Source organism: Balaenoptera acutorostrata, chromosome 7 (genome assembly GCF_949987535.1).
Source record: "Balaenoptera acutorostrata chromosome 7, mBalAcu1.1, whole genome shotgun sequence".
Lineage (NCBI taxonomy): Eukaryota > Metazoa > Chordata > Mammalia > Artiodactyla > Balaenopteridae > Balaenoptera > Balaenoptera acutorostrata.
Genome location: NC_080070.1, coordinates 54436605 through 54454301, shown reverse-complemented (window position 1 = coordinate 54454301; position 17697 = coordinate 54436605). Strand labels below are relative to the sequence as shown.

At 37.5% G+C, this 17697-nt stretch overlaps 1 protein-coding gene across 1 annotated transcript in view; it reads right to left on the bottom strand.

Annotated features, from left to right (window-relative positions):
• ZNF804B (zinc finger protein 804B) overlaps nucleotides 1–3329 on the bottom strand; it is a 529401-nt gene extending 526072 nt beyond the window's left edge. Inside the window, exon 1 of the mRNA XM_057550283.1 lies at nucleotides 3222–3329. Within this exon, the coding sequence (XP_057406266.1) occupies nucleotides 3222–3329 (108 nt within the window). The remainder of the gene's footprint in view (nucleotides 1–3221) is intronic.
• Nucleotides 3330–17697: the final 14368 nt, after the last annotated feature.

The window sequence follows — 17697 nt, the reverse complement described above, 5'->3', positions numbered from 1 at the left end:
GACATTTGCATGTTTTCACTTTGAAGATAGGAACTGCATTTCACTCTAGGATTTTCAGTTTACTGATCTGTGAAAACTGTTTGGGAAAAAAATGCTTTATTTATTTCTCAAGTATCCCATTGAGTATTTACTACAAGAGTTCCATATGATGATTCAATGTTTTCTAAATGAAATCCTTTGAAATAAAAGTGTATATAAATATAATCATTCCCTTTTTTACTGTTAAATATCACGTGTTCAGATTCTACAGACGTGATTTGAACATGACAAATTATACAACTGCTTTAAATATATAACTGAAGAATTATATCTATAAGACACTGACATGTTAAATTCATATTACCCAGGTGTATTTATATCAGAACTACCAAAGAAGAAACTCATTATAGGAAGCAGGAAGTGTGGTTTTTCTCCATTCTGTAACAAAGTTACAAAATAATCTTATTCAATAATTGTGTTATGCGCTACTTTTAACAGCTCTACTAAAGCAGAAAAGTATGGATTAAAATAGGCAGAACACTCAGATTGAAAAAGTAAGAACCAAAGTTGAAATCATTGTAGCACTTAGTGAAAATGAGTTAAATCAATGAGTCATACCCCAATCCATAATCCCAGATAAACTGAGTTTCAGCAACTGGAAATAACTAAGTCATTGACATAGAGGTCAATCTGAGACCATTCTGGGAACTAAGTTTGGAAAAAAATTACTGTCAGAGTAGCTATATGTTTTAATAAAAAATGAATGACTGTATACTATGGATCTGTGAGTTTAATGTTTGTACTGATAAAAAAATCAATAAACTTATGTTAACCTGAAAGTAACTTGGGGGGGGGCGTGTATTTCTGAATTAAAAAAAAATGATGTATAACCAGCTTTCAGTCTTATGCTTCGCAACTCATTAATGAAGAAGGCAAATATAAACTCATCTGGACCAGGAAACTATTACCTAAATTCTCAAGGGTCTACAGTCCAGAAGATAGTGACCTATTTCAATTTAGGGTGAAAGACTAAATGTTATGCAATGTGAATGCATTTCTGACTTAACAACCTGCCCGTGACAGAGAATGAATGAACATCAATTTTCACATACTGCTCATCTCATGTGAGAAACTTTTCAAACCTTGAAAAAGTCATTCGAATTCCATAGCAAAATGTAAAAGAAGACAAAATAAATCAGGTTTAGGAAATACCTACACAGACTAATTCAGATATTTTTAAATGATGCAAATGTAATTTAAGTACAGTCAAATGTGTAAACATTGGAGAGAACAGCCCAGTGAATCAAAGTGTGGAACCTAGGTAAAAGTAAATGAATCAGTGTTCTAGTGAAAACCAGCCCAATAATGAATAAGAATAGCGTCCTGTGGGTGTGAGCCTCTGGTCAGCCAGCAGGGCCATGTGGGTTACGGGCTGTCTTCTTACATCCACATTCATATGTCCAGTCCCTATGGGGTCACTCAGGTTCCTGGGAGATGAAGGGACATAATGGGGCGGCAGGGGTGCGGGGTGGGAGGGAGGCAGGACACTTTTTGACCTGGTGACAGAAATTCCCTCCGCAAACCCTACAGATTTTGGAAGATTAACACCATATTCTAACTAACTTAAATGGAACTAAACAATGTAAGAACTATGAAGTAATTCTCCCTTTACACTGTGAATGATTAAGGCACATACCCTGTAACACACTACCCAATTCAGATTTCCACAACCAGAGGGGGTTTGGGAAGACAGCCACAGAGCTTATCAAAGGGTGGAAAAATATCTATGAGAATGATGGAACATTCTAGGGTTTCAAGATGAAATGAGCGTAAAGAAAAATTTGAAGAATTTAAGACTGCTCTAAGGAAGATTCTGACAGCATGGGTTGTTAAACATTAAGGTGGTTTGCTGAGACTGTGGAATTCTGATCCTGAGAATCTTTAAAAATAGGAAAGATTCAGACCAGCTGCTCAGAAAGATTGAATGTGGGCTTTATGCATCTAAAACCCTTCAAGACGCTTCTAACCCTGTGAATTTAATTGTAAATGCCAATATAAACAGTATATTCCATCTTACACTTTTGATTCAATACTAAATAGTTGCAGGGGTGTTGCAATGACCTACTTTGTACAGTGCATGAAAGCATGTGAGGCAATAGTTTGTCACAATTAGGAGTCAAAGTGATATCTCTGGGTACCTGCACTTTCTGATTTCAGATTTTTCATGCAAATCACATATAGCCCTTAATCACAGGTTTTTATAATATATTGCAGTTTTGAATAATTCATGCTAATGAAACATTAAACCATGATGGAAAGAACCGAAAAATGAATAAATAAAAATCAGACAACTTCAATTTTCCCTCTTTATATCATACAGACTTAAAGTACTAGTTTTTCACCTTACACTAGAAAAATCGTTCTTTAAGTTTAGACCCTTAGTCACTTACTAAAAATCCAAAACTTTAAAAAATAAATCATGACTTTTTTTTCTTGAAACACATTTGAATTCTTTAAAAAAAATGATTTATAGTATGTACTAAGGGATGAACTGACAATATATTGAAGTCATAGATTCCGGTCAAAATCATTTAACAAAAAATACTTAAATCAAATAGTAAACTAAATTGAATAGTTTACTAAGTTAAATAGCAGTCACTCAAATTTGCACATCAATACATCTGTATATAGTACAAAAAACTGCCTAATTCATATTTTCACAAAGAACTCTTTGGCTTTCCCTGAAGAACCTACATAGTGAAGCATTAGATTTCATCATATCGAGATCCAACACTTCTCATTTTGCCCGGACCCTGATGCAAAATGTTTAGAGTTTATTTTCTTATAAAGTATATGCAGCATTATTAAACTAATCCCAACTGATGACTTCATGAAGTATGGTTATAAAGTGCCACTCAAACTTTCTATACTGACCAAATCAGCAGATTCATAACTTGACACAGCACACAGGAGCTACCTTCACAAGCCTGCACTTAACTGCATTCAGTAAATATTCGCATACCTAGCACTATAGATGCTAATGACTGTGTTGAAAATACACATGTAAACACACACCCCTCACTGTGTAACAGTCTGTCAATAAACTGTCTAAACAGACACAATATACCTATGGGCAAGGTAGCTTATCCATCACCCCCTCGTTGTGCCAGGACAATATCTCATTCTGTTTATATTGATTTTGAACGTGTGTGTGTGTGTGCGTGTGTGTGCGCGCAGGTTACCAGAGAGGGAGATCCGTTCTTGCAGAGGGGCCCTCTGAAGACTCCTTTAATGCCCCGGTAGTGCCCATTGCTGAGATGTCTCGAACTGATGACCAGGTAACAAGCCATGTGGGTTCCGGGCGGGAGGTGTAGAGTCTCAACTCCTCACCAGGCGACCAGCCGTGGAAATGCGGGCTGGTTTTTCAGCAGCAACAGTGACGGCCACCTCCGGAGAAGAAGCGGCCGCCAGTAAGCAGGGGACGCTGCAGCCGCGCGTCCCCGCTCCTCGCCCAGCGCCGGGCTCCTGCTGCCGGCAGCAGCTGCTCTGACGGCGGCGGCAGCGGCGGCCACAGAGCACTTAGGGGACCCGGCGAGCCAGTCCACATGCTGCTCTGGCCAGGTGGCTGCTCAACCGCGGACGGCGATGTATATAATTTTAAGGACAACTTCCTGGGTCCGCTAGGGAATCGGCAACTCCTCCTCTCTTTCCCTCCCGCCCCCGCCTCTTCACCCAGTGCGCGCGCAGGAGATGCTCAGGCGCCCAGCGTCTGGCCCGGGCGTCCGCGGCCCTGCGGCGCCGCGAATCAGCAGCAGCAGCCTGTGCGGGGAGAGTGGCTGGGGGTCCTCGGAGCGCCAGATCGCTGCCCCCGCTGCAGTGGCGGGGAGGGGGAGGGGGAGGGGGCGGGGGAGGCGACGGGGCAGGCTGGGGTGAGAGCTGAGAACTGGGGACGCGGAGACTTGTGAGTGGGAGCTGTTAGCGCGACGGCTCGGAGCCACCCGGGAGGCGAGGGGTACGCCCGTGGCTCGGCGTGGAGGTGACAGCTTCGGCGGCGGCGGCGGCGGCTGGAGGCTCTCGGGGCTGCGGGACGCGAAGCCCCAGCATCCCGCCATCAGCCGCCCTGGCGGCGCCCTGGTCCCTCCACCCGGTCTCTGGGCCAACTTTGCACTGTGCTGCGGCGGGCGGGATGATTGGAGGGCGCGGTGGAGGTTAGCGGGAGGAGAGCCTTCTCTCTAGTCACTGCCGGCTCGCCTTCAGCATTTCTTCCGCCCTCCGGCTGACGGCGCCGCGGGCGGAAGCAACAGCTCCCCAGCGGGCTGTAAAGGTGTGCTGTGCAGCCCCAAATAGGGCAGACAGATTAGATGCGCTAGAGTGGGTAGTGGACGGAGGAGGAAGCAAGTTTTAGATAGAAAACTTGTATAAGGAATAAAATGAAACATGTATACTTGTGCCTATCTATCTTTTTTTCTATCTATCATCTATCTATCTATCCTTTAATCATCTATCTCCAGAGTTAGAAACATTCGCATACAAGTCTTTCTGTTTCCTTCAAGAGGCAGATATTTTTGGTCTATATAGGACATTTGTGTCTTCACAACCCCCAACAGTCACCCTTCAGAAGTGTGTTTTTAAATGGACTTTATATCATTTACTGCAAATAAAGCCACCAGAGAGTGAGCTGCACTGAGAATTAAAGACGTGCAGAAATGTGCTCTGAAAGGAGAAGGAAGCCCTTCCAGAGTCAGGAGACAGTACGCCCTCTCCTCCACCCCACAGCTGACCTTACAGGGCTGGGTGTAACCTCTCTCACCCCCTCCCCTGGTCTGTGCTGGGAGAAGATGAAAGGTCACCTCCCTTCTTTTGCTTTAGCACTGGAATTAATTTCAGCCTTTTCCCCAGTTTTCTCTTCTAACACAATCCCCATTTGCATCCTGGTTGACATTGAGGACCTCTCACAAATGACAGAAACCAGTAATAGAAAGCACGTAATTAGAATTCTCCTATTCAGGCAACTCATAAAACTGTTAAGCAAAGAATAGTCCAATGAATACAACTTTTGTAACTACCCAATAAAGGCTTGACTCTTTGTTTACATTATTACAATAGCTTATATCCTTAATATTTTAAAGGTTTTAGATTGTCCTTTTCAAGTGTTTTTTAAAGTGTTTACATACCAGAAAGTGTCTTAGTATATAAGGTGAAAGTGCCAATTTCTTGCAAATTTTGAATTGAAAATTACTGAGACTGAGATAGTGCGATGTAAATTTTGTAGGAATTGTTTACTTTGTAACTATCTTGGCAAGAACTTTTGAAATTAAAAGAGCAGAAACAATAGATACAACATACCCACCTTTTCCTTTCTACGAAGATGCTGGATGTGTTTAACAATGCTGTGTTTATTCAGCTTAGAGTTGTAAAATGTTTCATGAAGCTGAGAGTAAGTAATATTACTCATATACAGACATTTAGATATATTCTATGCAAAGGAAACAATGTATTTGCAAAGAATGAATTTCAAAATCAGGTGAAATCCTTGCCCCAGAAAAGTGGAATTTTAAAAGGAGATAGTGTGGCTCAGTCTATAATTACTGTCTCACTCTTCATAAATGTAAGTAGCAAACAGCATTGAGGACCTAAGTGTAAACATCCTTGAATGGACTAGAAAAATGAATGATGTCACATGCTGTGAATAACAGTTCCAAGGACACTCTGCCTTCTTCAAGTGAATATGATTCCTAATAATGCTCGGTTATTTTAAAGAATTAGGTATGCTTTTCTAAAAAGAAAGGACTGACTTAAGTAAATCATACAATTCAAATATACCATCCTATTATTATTTTGTTATTCAAATTATCTGTTAGCTATCCTGATGATCTTGTTCATTTGACTATTATCCCATGTGGATTTGAGTTTTCCCATAGGAAACACAGTAATCCCTTTTACAGTAAGGTTTCAAAGGCTAGAGTAATTTTCCTAAATTCTTAAAGTTTTTCTAATTTCTAAAAATTATTTAATTTTTGAGGTCCTTGTTCATTAGAAATGAATGATGGGAATTCTGTTACTTTGCCATGTTTTAAAATCAATTATGGTTGTTCTCTTCTTTGCCTTCTAATTTTTTTTGCCACCCATCTTAAAATATTGAGGCAAAAAAAAAATGGCACGTTTGTTACTCTCAGCTGATTTTAAGAATAGTTTTTAAAACAAACAAAAGAAGAACAATTCCCTTCTTTCCCTTGCCGGATTGTGACTGATGTCATTATATGTAACAATTCTCCATCATTGCTGGCCTATATTTCAGATTTTGTTTGCCCAATGTAAATAACAGAAACATGTGTTTTTATTTGCAGAGTTGCTATAAATACAAAGTTCATCAGTTGTATTAACTTCTTTATTAAAGGAGAGACTTTCTTCCAAACTCCAGTAATATAAAATTTTCAGAAAAAGGGAAAGAAAAGTAAAACACTTTAAGCCTATGTTAAAGCCTATCTTGTTTTAGATACAAGTCAAATCCTATTACAATAAATATGAAAAGCAAAAATCATGTGCAATTTTACAAGGCCCGTTTATTTAAAGCAATATCTGATCTGATGAGTTCTCATTCCACAGAAGGGGATGTGAGTGGCAAAGGGCATGGATTTCAGCCTATAACCAATCTGACATTTCCACATGATTCCAGATTCATGGCTGAGTACCAGAGGATTGATATCATGAGAAACCCTCTCTTTATCAACACATCCCAAATTGATCCCCATATCCTCATATCCACTGTCCCATCTTAACCCAAACCAGCATTACCTCTTGCTTGAACTATTGCTGTATCCTCTTAGCTAATCTCCCTGCTTCCAATGTTGCCTCCATATACAATTTATTCTCTATATCTAACAGCCAGAGTGATATTTTTTAAACATATCTTAATACGTCCCTATTAAACCATCTGATGGTTTCATATCATAGGTTTACCGAAAAATTGAGCAGAAAGTATAGAGCTCCCATGTTTTCCCTCCCCCCTCTTCCCCCAATTTTCCCTACTATTGATGTCTTGCTTTTGTGTGGTACATTTGTTACAATTGATGAATTAATATTGATACATATTATTAACTAAAGTCCATAGTTTACATAAGGGTTCACTCTTGATGTTGTATGTTCTACAAGTTTTGAAAAATGTAAAATGACATATATCTACCATTACAGTTTCATACAGAGTAGTTTCACTGCTCTAAAAATCACCTGTGCTCTACCTATTCATCCCTCCTTTTACCCCTCTGAATCCCTAGCAAGCAACAATCTTTTTACTGTCTCCCTTTTTTGCCCTTTCAAGAATGTCATACAGTTGGAATTATACAGTATACCACTTTTTCAGATTGGCTTCTTTCATTTCGCAATATGCATTTTAAATGTCCTTCATGTCTCTCAGTGACTCGATACCTCATTCATTTTTATTGTTGGAATAGTTTAACCATTATGTTGAATTATGCCCCCACATGTCCCCCCAAATATTGAAGTACTAACCCCTTTCGAATATGACCTTATTTGGAAATAGGTTCTCTGCAGATGATCAAGTTAGGATGTGGTCAGTAGGGTGAGCCCTAATCCAGTATGACTGTGTTCTTATAAAGGGGGGAAATTTAGACACAGGGACAGAGGCACAGAGAAGGCCACAAGCCAAGGAATGCAAAGGATTGACAGCACACAGCTAGGAGAGACATGGAAGAGATTCTCACAGCCCTTAGAAGAAACCAATCCTGCCAACACCTTGTTTTCAAACTTCTAGCCTCCAGAATTGTGTAACAATTAATTTATGTTGTTGAAACAATCCAACTTGTGGTACTTTGTTACAGCCAGCTGTAGGAAACTAATACACATTGTGTAGATGTACCACAGTGTGTTGATCCATTCACCTGCTGAAAGGCATCATGGTTGCTTCCAAGTGTTGGCAATTATGAATAAATTTGCCATAAACATCCATGAGCAGATTTCTGTGTGGACATTAGCTTTCAACTTATTTGGATAAATACCTCTATCTTATATTTAGTTTTATAAGAAACTACCAAACTGTCTTCCAGAGTGGCTGTACCATCTAGCACTCCCACCAACAATGAATGATAGTTTCTGTTGGTCCACAGCACTGCATTTGGTGTTGTCAGTGTTTTGGATTTTAGCCATTCTAAAAGGTGTGTAGTGGTATTTCACTGCTGTTTTAATTTGCAATTCCCTAATGACAAATGCCGTTGAGCATCTTTTTATATGTTTATTTGCCATCTGTGTTTCTTCTTTGGTGAGGTGTATGTTCATATCAATTGTTCATTTTATAATTGGGTTATTTATTTTCTCATTAAGTTTTAAGAATTATTTGTATAGTTTATATACCAGTCCTTCATCATCAAATGTGTGTTTTGCAACTATTTTCTCCCAATATGTGGCTTGTCTTTTTATTTATTAACAATGTCGTTTGCAGAGCAGAAGTTTTTAATTCTAATATAGTCCAATTTATTATTTTTTTCTTTCATGGATTGTGCTTCCCTTGCTGCACCTAAAAAGTCACCACCAAACCTAAGGTCTCCTAGATTTTCTTCTATGCTATTTTCTAGGAGTTTTATGGTTTTACATTTTACATTTAGGCCCATGATCCGCCTTGAGTTAATTTTTGTGAAAAGTATAAGGTCTGTGTCTAGATTTGCGTGTGTGTGTGAGTTGATGTCCATTTGTTCCAGCAACATTTGTTGAAAAAACTGTTCTTTTTCTATTGAATTAGCTTTGCTCCTTTGTCAAAAATTGATTGGCTGGATTTGGGGGTGGGGTAATATTTATTTCTGGGCTCTCTATTCTGTGCCATTAATCTCATTGTCTATTCTTTCACCAATACCACCCTTTTTTTGATTACTACAAGAATTTATTTTCTAGCACTTTAAACTATTAGATATTTTAATATTTTTTGTGTGTTTATGTATTGACTATTTCTCATTCTTGAATGACAACTATGAAAGTGGAGAATGTCTCCATTGTGTCCACTTCTGTGGTCCTAACACCTAAAACAATACCTTGCCAATGCAGACGTTCTTATTTGACATTTGGGAAGTGAATGAATAGGTGTTTTCTATTTTAACCTGCTAATAGCACAGTTCATTTATTTCTGTATTATCACACGCATTTGTGTGTACACATACTTATATAAGAAACTCTGAAATTTGGTTTTTATTAGTTTTAGTTTGCATAGTTTTTTTAGGTCTGCATCCTAAGAAACATTTGGTCAAATTCCACTATTTCCTCTACTTGAACTAATATAATTCCACTATTATTAAATACCATTTGAACTCTTAACTTCTCCTCCCAAATGCCATGCTTTATAGCCTGATTCTTGGAAAATTAACTATTGTAGAAACTATGTACTCACTGAACTAAAGTCTTTATTATTTGGTGGCCAGAGATTTGGCACTCTTAAGTGCATGACACCCCAAAGTGACATTTTTTATCCCTTAAACTGATTAAGTCCATCAAGGCAAAAGAGGTCTGGTTAGCAGAACTCAGACTTTAAAATGGAGAAGATCTTAGACCAGGGTTCCATACTGGGGGCCACACTGGGCTGGGAATGTGAACCTGTGAATTATGCTGGTGTAGGAAACAACAGGGACCATGGTGGGCATCTCATGTGGGCAGCTACTGAGAGTCTCAGGTAAATGAGATTTCAAGAAGAATGTTGCAGAATCCTTGTAGTAATTTAAGAAAAATAATAAATCAGTATTTTTATACAAAATAACCTAGTATTTAAATACTGGTAACTAACAGAGTGTATTTTTAATACTGTGGGAGTTTTCAACAAAAACACAATATTATGAGTGAAAAGGCGAGTTGCCCTGGGAGAAGAAACAGACAACATAGAGACACAATAAAGAATTTACATCTAGAATATATAAAGAACTACAAATCACTATAAAGAATTAAAAAGTAAGAGAGGGACTTCAGTGAAACTCGACCAAGGAAGATATTGACACAGTCAATAACCATAAGATGCTCAATTAATTACTCATCAGAGAAATGTAAATTGAAGCAGCACTACACACCCTCCAGAATGACTAAAATTTAGAAAGCCCAAGCATAAAATTGTGGTGAGGATCTGGCATTATCTTATATCACTGGTGGGAGTTTAAATTGGAAAAAACAATTTGGGAAACTGTTTGGCAATATGTACTAAAGCTAAATTTATAGTTATACTATGGCCCAGCAATCTTATTCCTAGGTAAATACCAAAGAGAAATGAGTACTTATGTCTACAGAAGACACATACAGGAATATTTGTAGGTGCTTTATTCCTAGCAGAAAATTAGAACAAAGCAAATGTCCATTAGCAAAAGAGTGGTTAATAAAATGTAACATATTAAACAGAGTATTACGTAGCAATAAAAAAGAAAAAGTGACTGATATGTGTAATAACATTGATTAATATAACTGGCCTGAAAATGAGCAAAAGAATTGAGAGATAAATGAGTAGAAACTTCATGATTCTATTTATATAAAACTCAAGAACAGGCAGAACTAATCTATGATGACGGAAGTCAGAACAGTGGCTATCTCCTAGGTGGGGTACACTGCCTGACAATGAATATGAGAGCCTTCCTGAGTCTAGTCAGTTCTCTATATCTTGATCTGGGAAGTGTTATGTGTATGTGAATTTGTGTATAAAAATTCTTTGAGTTGTAAACTGAAGATTCAACGAGATACTAATACACATCCACCAACATAGCTAAAATGAATGATACTCACAGTACCAAATATTAGCAAGGATAAGGTATAATAGGAACTTCAACATATTATGTACTGAAATTAATACAACGATTCTAGAAAACTGCTGGTAACATCTCCTAGAACTGAGTATTCACATTAACCTATGACCCTGCAATTCCATGCCACATGTATATGTATGTGATCAACAAAATACACATACAAGATGTTTATTGAAGAATTAGTCATAATAGCCCCCAAATGGAAACAAGTCAAATGTTCATCAGCTGTAGAATGGATAAAAATTGTGGTGCACTCATACAGTGAAATATCATATAGCAATAAAATCAAGCAAACTGCTACACAAAAGAAAATGGATGGATCTCACGGACAACCGGCTGAACAAAAACAGCCAGAAACAAAGAAGTATATTATGTATAATTCTATTTATATGAAATTCAAAAACTGGCAAAAACTAATTTATGATGTTGGAAGTCAGGTTAGTGTTTACCTTTAGTAACCACTAAAGGTAGTTAGTAACCACTAAAAGTAGTAGAGGAGCAGAGGTTGATTCTGGGGGGCAGATAATATTCATCATATGATCTGCACATTCCTTAATATATGTTACAAAATCAAATTTTAAAGTATATTTTTAAAAAGTTAAGTCTTTCATTTTACAGATGAAGAAACTAGAACCCAAGGAAGCTTAAAAATATTCAAGTCACACAAATTGGAGATAGAGCTGGTCTCCCACTGCCTGGCACGCTGGTGAATTTTTTTGTTTGTTTTCTTTCTTGGGGCTTTCTTCCTGTGACCAATCTAAGTTCACTAATTCATTCATTCATTCATTCATTCACGCCATCTCCTGCACAAGCAAAGGGACAAAAGGTCAGTACCCTGGTCATCATTTGATACCAGTAAAGGAGGTGAGCTTAAAATCCCATGTACTTTTCTGGTCCATGTGCAGAGTTAACAGTCCAAACCAGTGCTGTGGTCCCCAGTGACTGGGTAGCATTCTGGGTTCTCTTTATTCACCTTTATCGCTGGTGGAAAGTGGATTCACATGAGGCTTATGAACAGAGCATGGCTACCATTTTCCCAGGAAACATGTTGGACCTGATGTGGAGATGGGGTTAGGCAATGAACTCGGATATTGTGCGCTCTTCAGGAAAGTGTTCATCATGCTCACTCCCAACTCGGAACCACCATGAAGCAGGTGAAGGCCTTCACCCTCAATCTGAGCCCTCCTAATGTGGGCTCCACTTAACATAGGCGACATAGGCCACCTTCCTGTGGCGGGACAGAGCTAGAAGACCAGAAATCTAGGACCCTGCTGCCCTGGACTACCACAGAGCCAGGGAGGGAAGCAGGTATGAGTTTGCTAACTTTATCAGAAGTATATGTAAAAGATGTATTTTATATATTTCTGAGTATACAATATATTTCACACTAAATTTTAAAAAAAGTATAGGAACAGTGCCTTGACTGGTTTTCATTCTTCTAGCTTTCTATTGTAAACTACTTTATGCTTAGCTCAATTATTGCTTATGGTTTTAAATTTTATTTGTACAGAAAACACTGAATCATAGAGGAAAAGGAAATATCATATATAGTAAATTATATCTTAAAAAAAAAAGTATATGTAAAAGAGACCACAGATATATTGTGATTCTTTCTTTAAAATTAATTATTATGATTGTATGACTAAATACAAACTTTCAGGGATGAAGTTCCATTTATGCTTAAGGCATTCCAAGAAAGAGAGATAGCCAGAAAGAAAAGAAAAAAAAAAAAAAGAGGGGAAGAAAAGAAGAGAGGAACGAAGGTGAGGAGGGAGGATGAGAAAGCATTCTTTTTCTGCAACGTGTTAAAATCATTAAGATAGTGATATTTCCCCCTGAAATGAACCCAAGGGAGTTTAAAACTGGGTTGAGAGTGACTAAAGGGCCCTGTCTCCCTTAAAGCACAAGGTGTAATATTTTGAGCATTGCCTCCTAGTAGATCAAATAACAAAGACAGTGATGATGATTTAATCAAAGTCAGGAAAACAATTTAGGATAAGGTTCCCTCAGACTTAGATTCAATAACTAATTTTGCAAAAAGACATCAGCAAGTAATACAGCTAAATTTATTCTGTGAACTATGACAATACAGGGCAAAGGATATGAAATGAATCTGACCTCATGGAATTAGTTAAAAAGTATTTTCCAAGATATGCCTTCAAGTAAAAAAACAACAAAAAAAATTCAGTTCTGTAATCTGGATTAATGAAAACTACATCATAGAGAAACTATTGATACTGACTGATGTTGTCCTGAGTCATCAAGAGAAAGACAAAGCCTCCCCACAGTAATTGAGATACACAACCAATCAAACACAACCTATCCAAAAATCTCCAACTGCAGAGCACCCAATCCCGTTCCACACTCCTCCCTCTCCTCAAAGAAGAGTCCCTGAAGCACGGGAGATGGAAAAAGACTTCAGATGACAGAATCAAAGAAAGGGAAACAGGAGTCCCTGCTGCTTACCTAGCATTTTGTTGTTCTCATTTCACTGTTTCCCAAAGCTATGGCGCTAATTTGACAACACTGTGGAGAAAGAAGAGAGCCTTGCTGCCAGCAAATGCCAAGAAATACTGCCACCATCATATCTACTGGTGCTCAGAATCCCGGTAGAGTCTGGAAGGATGGACGGCACTGTAATTCACCGTAGCTGAGACCCTCTTCTGCTTTTCCTGGAACATGGCCCTGTCACACTCAAGGGCAGGAACCATTCATTTAAACACAAAGTGCCTTTTCCAGACTTGACTGTTCCTGATTTCCCAGTGCCACACTTCTAAAATACAACCTGATTGTATATACTCTTCAAATTTAAAATGAATCTTAGTATACTTGAAATGTTATCAAATCTGTTCTCATCACTTTGGAGATGGTACAAGACATGTAGGTTCTTAAGACGAGCAGACAGAAAATTTCCTTTTTTTCTTCTTCTCAATCCCCCACTGCATATCGAAAAAAAAGAAACAATACCAAAATCTCACTATCAGCATAAACTGACGGAAGGATGGAAAGAGGAAATATTTATGGAGTGTCGTCCACATGCCAGGTACTTTATATTCGTTATGCCATCTCATCTCCACACCAATTGCTTTAATGTGGGTAATATAACTGAAGCTCAGAGAATTTAAAGACTGTATCTAAGGTCACAGAGCTAAGTGGTAGAGCTAGAATTCATGTGCATCTGAATCAAAGCCTAGACTCTTTACAGCATCCTATATCATTCAGCCTCCTTGGATGATCAAAGAAGGATAAGCCACGGGCTCCTACTTTCATCAAGCGGAAAATCCTCTGGAGGAACATTAGCAAATATGGATGTTTTTACTAAATTAGAGGCATGAGAACCAAACATAATGTATGATTCTGGATTGGATGTTAGGCTTTAAAAATCTATACAGGATTTTTAGAGATAATTAGAGAAATTTGAATCGGAATAGTATTAGATAATATTATTGTATCAAGTTTAAATGTCTTGGGTGGTACCGAGGCTATGCAGGAGAATGTTTTTAGGAGATGCAAGCTAATTATTTAGGTGTGAAATGTCAAAACGTCTGTACCTTACTTTCAACTGATTCAGAAGAAAAATGTGTGTGTATGAATATATAGAGAGAGAAAGCACAGAGTCTGTAAAGTTAATAATCACTGAATCTAGGCGAAGTATATAAGGGAATTTATTGTGGTTTTTTTGTTGGTGGGAGAACATTTGAGGTTATGTAATATAGCTTGCAGTTGCAACAGCATTCACATATTTTCTAAGAGGAAGAAAACTGCAAGAGTTGTAGTCGAAAATCAAAAGTCACATCACTGGTAGGAAAACCATGCTGGTCTCACCCTTGATAATCTCTCTTTTTGAACCTTAAGGACACAAAAGTATGGGGAAAAAAAAACCCATATATTTTTGCAGAGGACTGAAGTTTTGCATTAAAGGTAACTGATAATTTAATACAAGGGAGTCTTGGCTATAGTATTTGGTTACAGGCAGAAGAGCTACATAATTTGCAGGGCCCAGCGCAAAATGAAAAGGCAAGACCTCTTGTTCAAATATTATTAAGAATTTCAGAAAAGCAATACCAGAACATTAAACCAAGTGTGAGTTTCTTTACAGCGGGGGACCCTGTGCAACCACATAGGTCACATGCCCATGAAGCCCACCTTTATTACAAGTAAGAATGCGGAATGTGGCACAGTTTTCTTCCCATAATTATAAAAAATCCATAGTCACTCAGCCAGAATAAAGATTGTATTGAGCCACTATACGTTTGTCAAGAACCATAGTCGAAATAAATGAGTCCTACAATGCATTCATTCCATATATAAGTTCCATAATTTTATTAATATTATTTTATATTAACTAGTTATTATATTGTGTTTCAAATATAAATTTATATATTAGTCATTCATATCAGGTGACCCAGGGCTCTTATATCTTATATTTTATGGAAGGTATATACAAACATCTATGCCATTAGCAACATAAAAAGTCCCATATGAGCTGTAAAATGGATCTGGCCTTCTCAAAGGTGTCCCTGCTTTCAAAGGAAAGGAAACAGAGAATGTAATCTAGCAGTAGAATAATAATATACCAGAAAACTTCAGTTTTTACTATGCTTATTTTAACATTTTCAACTATTTATAGATGAATTGGTTTGTAATGTTTCCATTTGTGCTGTCAAATTGTGTTGAACTGGTTATTTCCCTTGTGACCTTGTGCAGTTTCTAGAAAGAAGTGGAACTCTGAGACTTTATCCTAGAAAACTCATGCCTGGGGTAAACAAATCAAACTAGTAAACACTGGCTTATAAGTTTATCTTTATTAACATTTCACATAGTTGTTTTATGTCACAAAATTTCAAAGAATCGAGGGTTTTTTGTTGTTGAAATGGTTATCCTATAAAATATTCTTTTATTAGGGTAATTTTTCATCTCCTTCTACCTGTTAGCCTGTTTCTTTAGTTATCATTAATCACACTTCATGCAAATCAACTGCACAGGCAAACTGCTGACACAAAAAGTCTTAATGAAAATTTAAATATTTTTTCATAAAATACTTTCATTACGAATCAGACTGTATTGGTTATAAATAAGGCATAATATCTAATTAACTTCCAGATATAAATAGAGTTCCATTCCCCACACAGAAACCTTCATTTCCTGATTTCCTGCAATACTGAACATTTCATTTTTAACCCTTGAACTTTGTAAGACATTGTATCTCTTCTTTTTGTAGGTTTCTAGACTACCGTATTAAAGGAAATGCAGAACGTGAGAACAATGCAGTTTTCACGGATGATGGGCATGCAACTGGTGACATTTCAAGTAAGGCAAAAATCTCTGCAACTTACATGTATATTTGAATTTTAAAATAAAAGAGAGTCCTTCATATAGTATTAATTATTTTAATATTATTTTAAGCAACAAATAATAACATACTTCTCAGTTCTCATTAAAAAACTGCTTTTAAAACCAAACAAAACAAAGATGAGATCATGTTTTTGTAAAAAAACAAAACAAAACAAAGATGACATCATGGATATAGAAAACAGATTAGTGGTTGCCTGAGGTGGGGTGGGGGGAGAAGAGGTGAAGAGGGTCAAAGGCACAAATTTCTAGTTATAAATGAATAAGTTCATAGGGATGTAAGGTCCAGCACAGTGACTCTACTTAATGATACTATAATGCATATTTGAAAGGAGCTAGGAAAGTGGATCTTGAAAGTTCTCATCACAAGAAAAAAATTTTGTAACTATATATGGTGACGGATGTTAACTAGAATTATTGTTGGGATCATTTTGCAATATACAAATATTGAATCATTACTTGTATACATGAAACTAATATTATGTTATCTCAATTACACCTCAATAAACAATATACTTGCTTTTACACAAAATACTCCCTGAATATTTTACGATACCTCTATAATGGAAAGAGTGACCTACTGACTATCAGTTTTGTTTTGTTTTTTTAACATCTTTATTGGACTATAAGTGCTTTACAATGTTGGGTTAGTTACTGCTGTATAACAAAGTGACTCAGCTATATGTATACATATATCCCCATATCTCTTCCCTCTTGCATCTCCCTCCCACCTGCTGATCTCCCTGTGCGATGCATCTGCTTCCCACTAGCTATTTTATATTTGGTAGTGTATATATGTCACTGCTATTCTCTCACTTCTTCCCAGCTTACACTTCCCCTTCCCCGTGTCCTTAAGTCTATTCTCTACGTCTGCATCTTTATTCCTGTCCTGACCCTAGGTTCATCAGAATCATTTCTTTTTTGATTCCATGTATATGAGTTACCATAAAATATTTGTTTCTCTCTGACTTACTTCACTTTGCATGAGTCTCTACGTCCATCCATGTCTCTACGTCCATCCACGTCTCTACAAATGACAAAATTTCGTTCCTTTTTATGGCTGAGTAATATTCCATTGTATATATCTGCCATATCTTCTTTATCCATTCATCTGTCGATGGACACTTAGGTTGCTTCCATTTCCTGGCTATGGTAAATAGAGCTGCAATGAACATTGTGGTAAATGACTCTTTTTGGAATTATGGTTTTCTCAGGGTATATGCCCAGTAGTGGGATTGCTGGGTCATATGGTAGTTCTATTTTTAGCTTTTTAAGGAACCTCCATACTGTTCTCCATAGTGGCTGTATCAATTTACAAATTTACATTCCCACCAACAGTGCAGGAGGGTTCCCTTTTCACCACACCCTGTCCAGCATTTATTGTTTCTAGATTTTTTGATAATGGCCATCTGACCTTTCTAAGGTGATACCTCAGTGTAGTTTTGATTTGCATTTCTCTAATGATGGGTGATGTTGAGCATCCTTTCATGAGTTTGTTGGCAATCTGTATATCTTCTTTGGAGAAATGCCTATTTAGGTCTTCTGCCCATTTTTGAATTGGGTTGTTCGTTTTTTTGATACTGAGCTG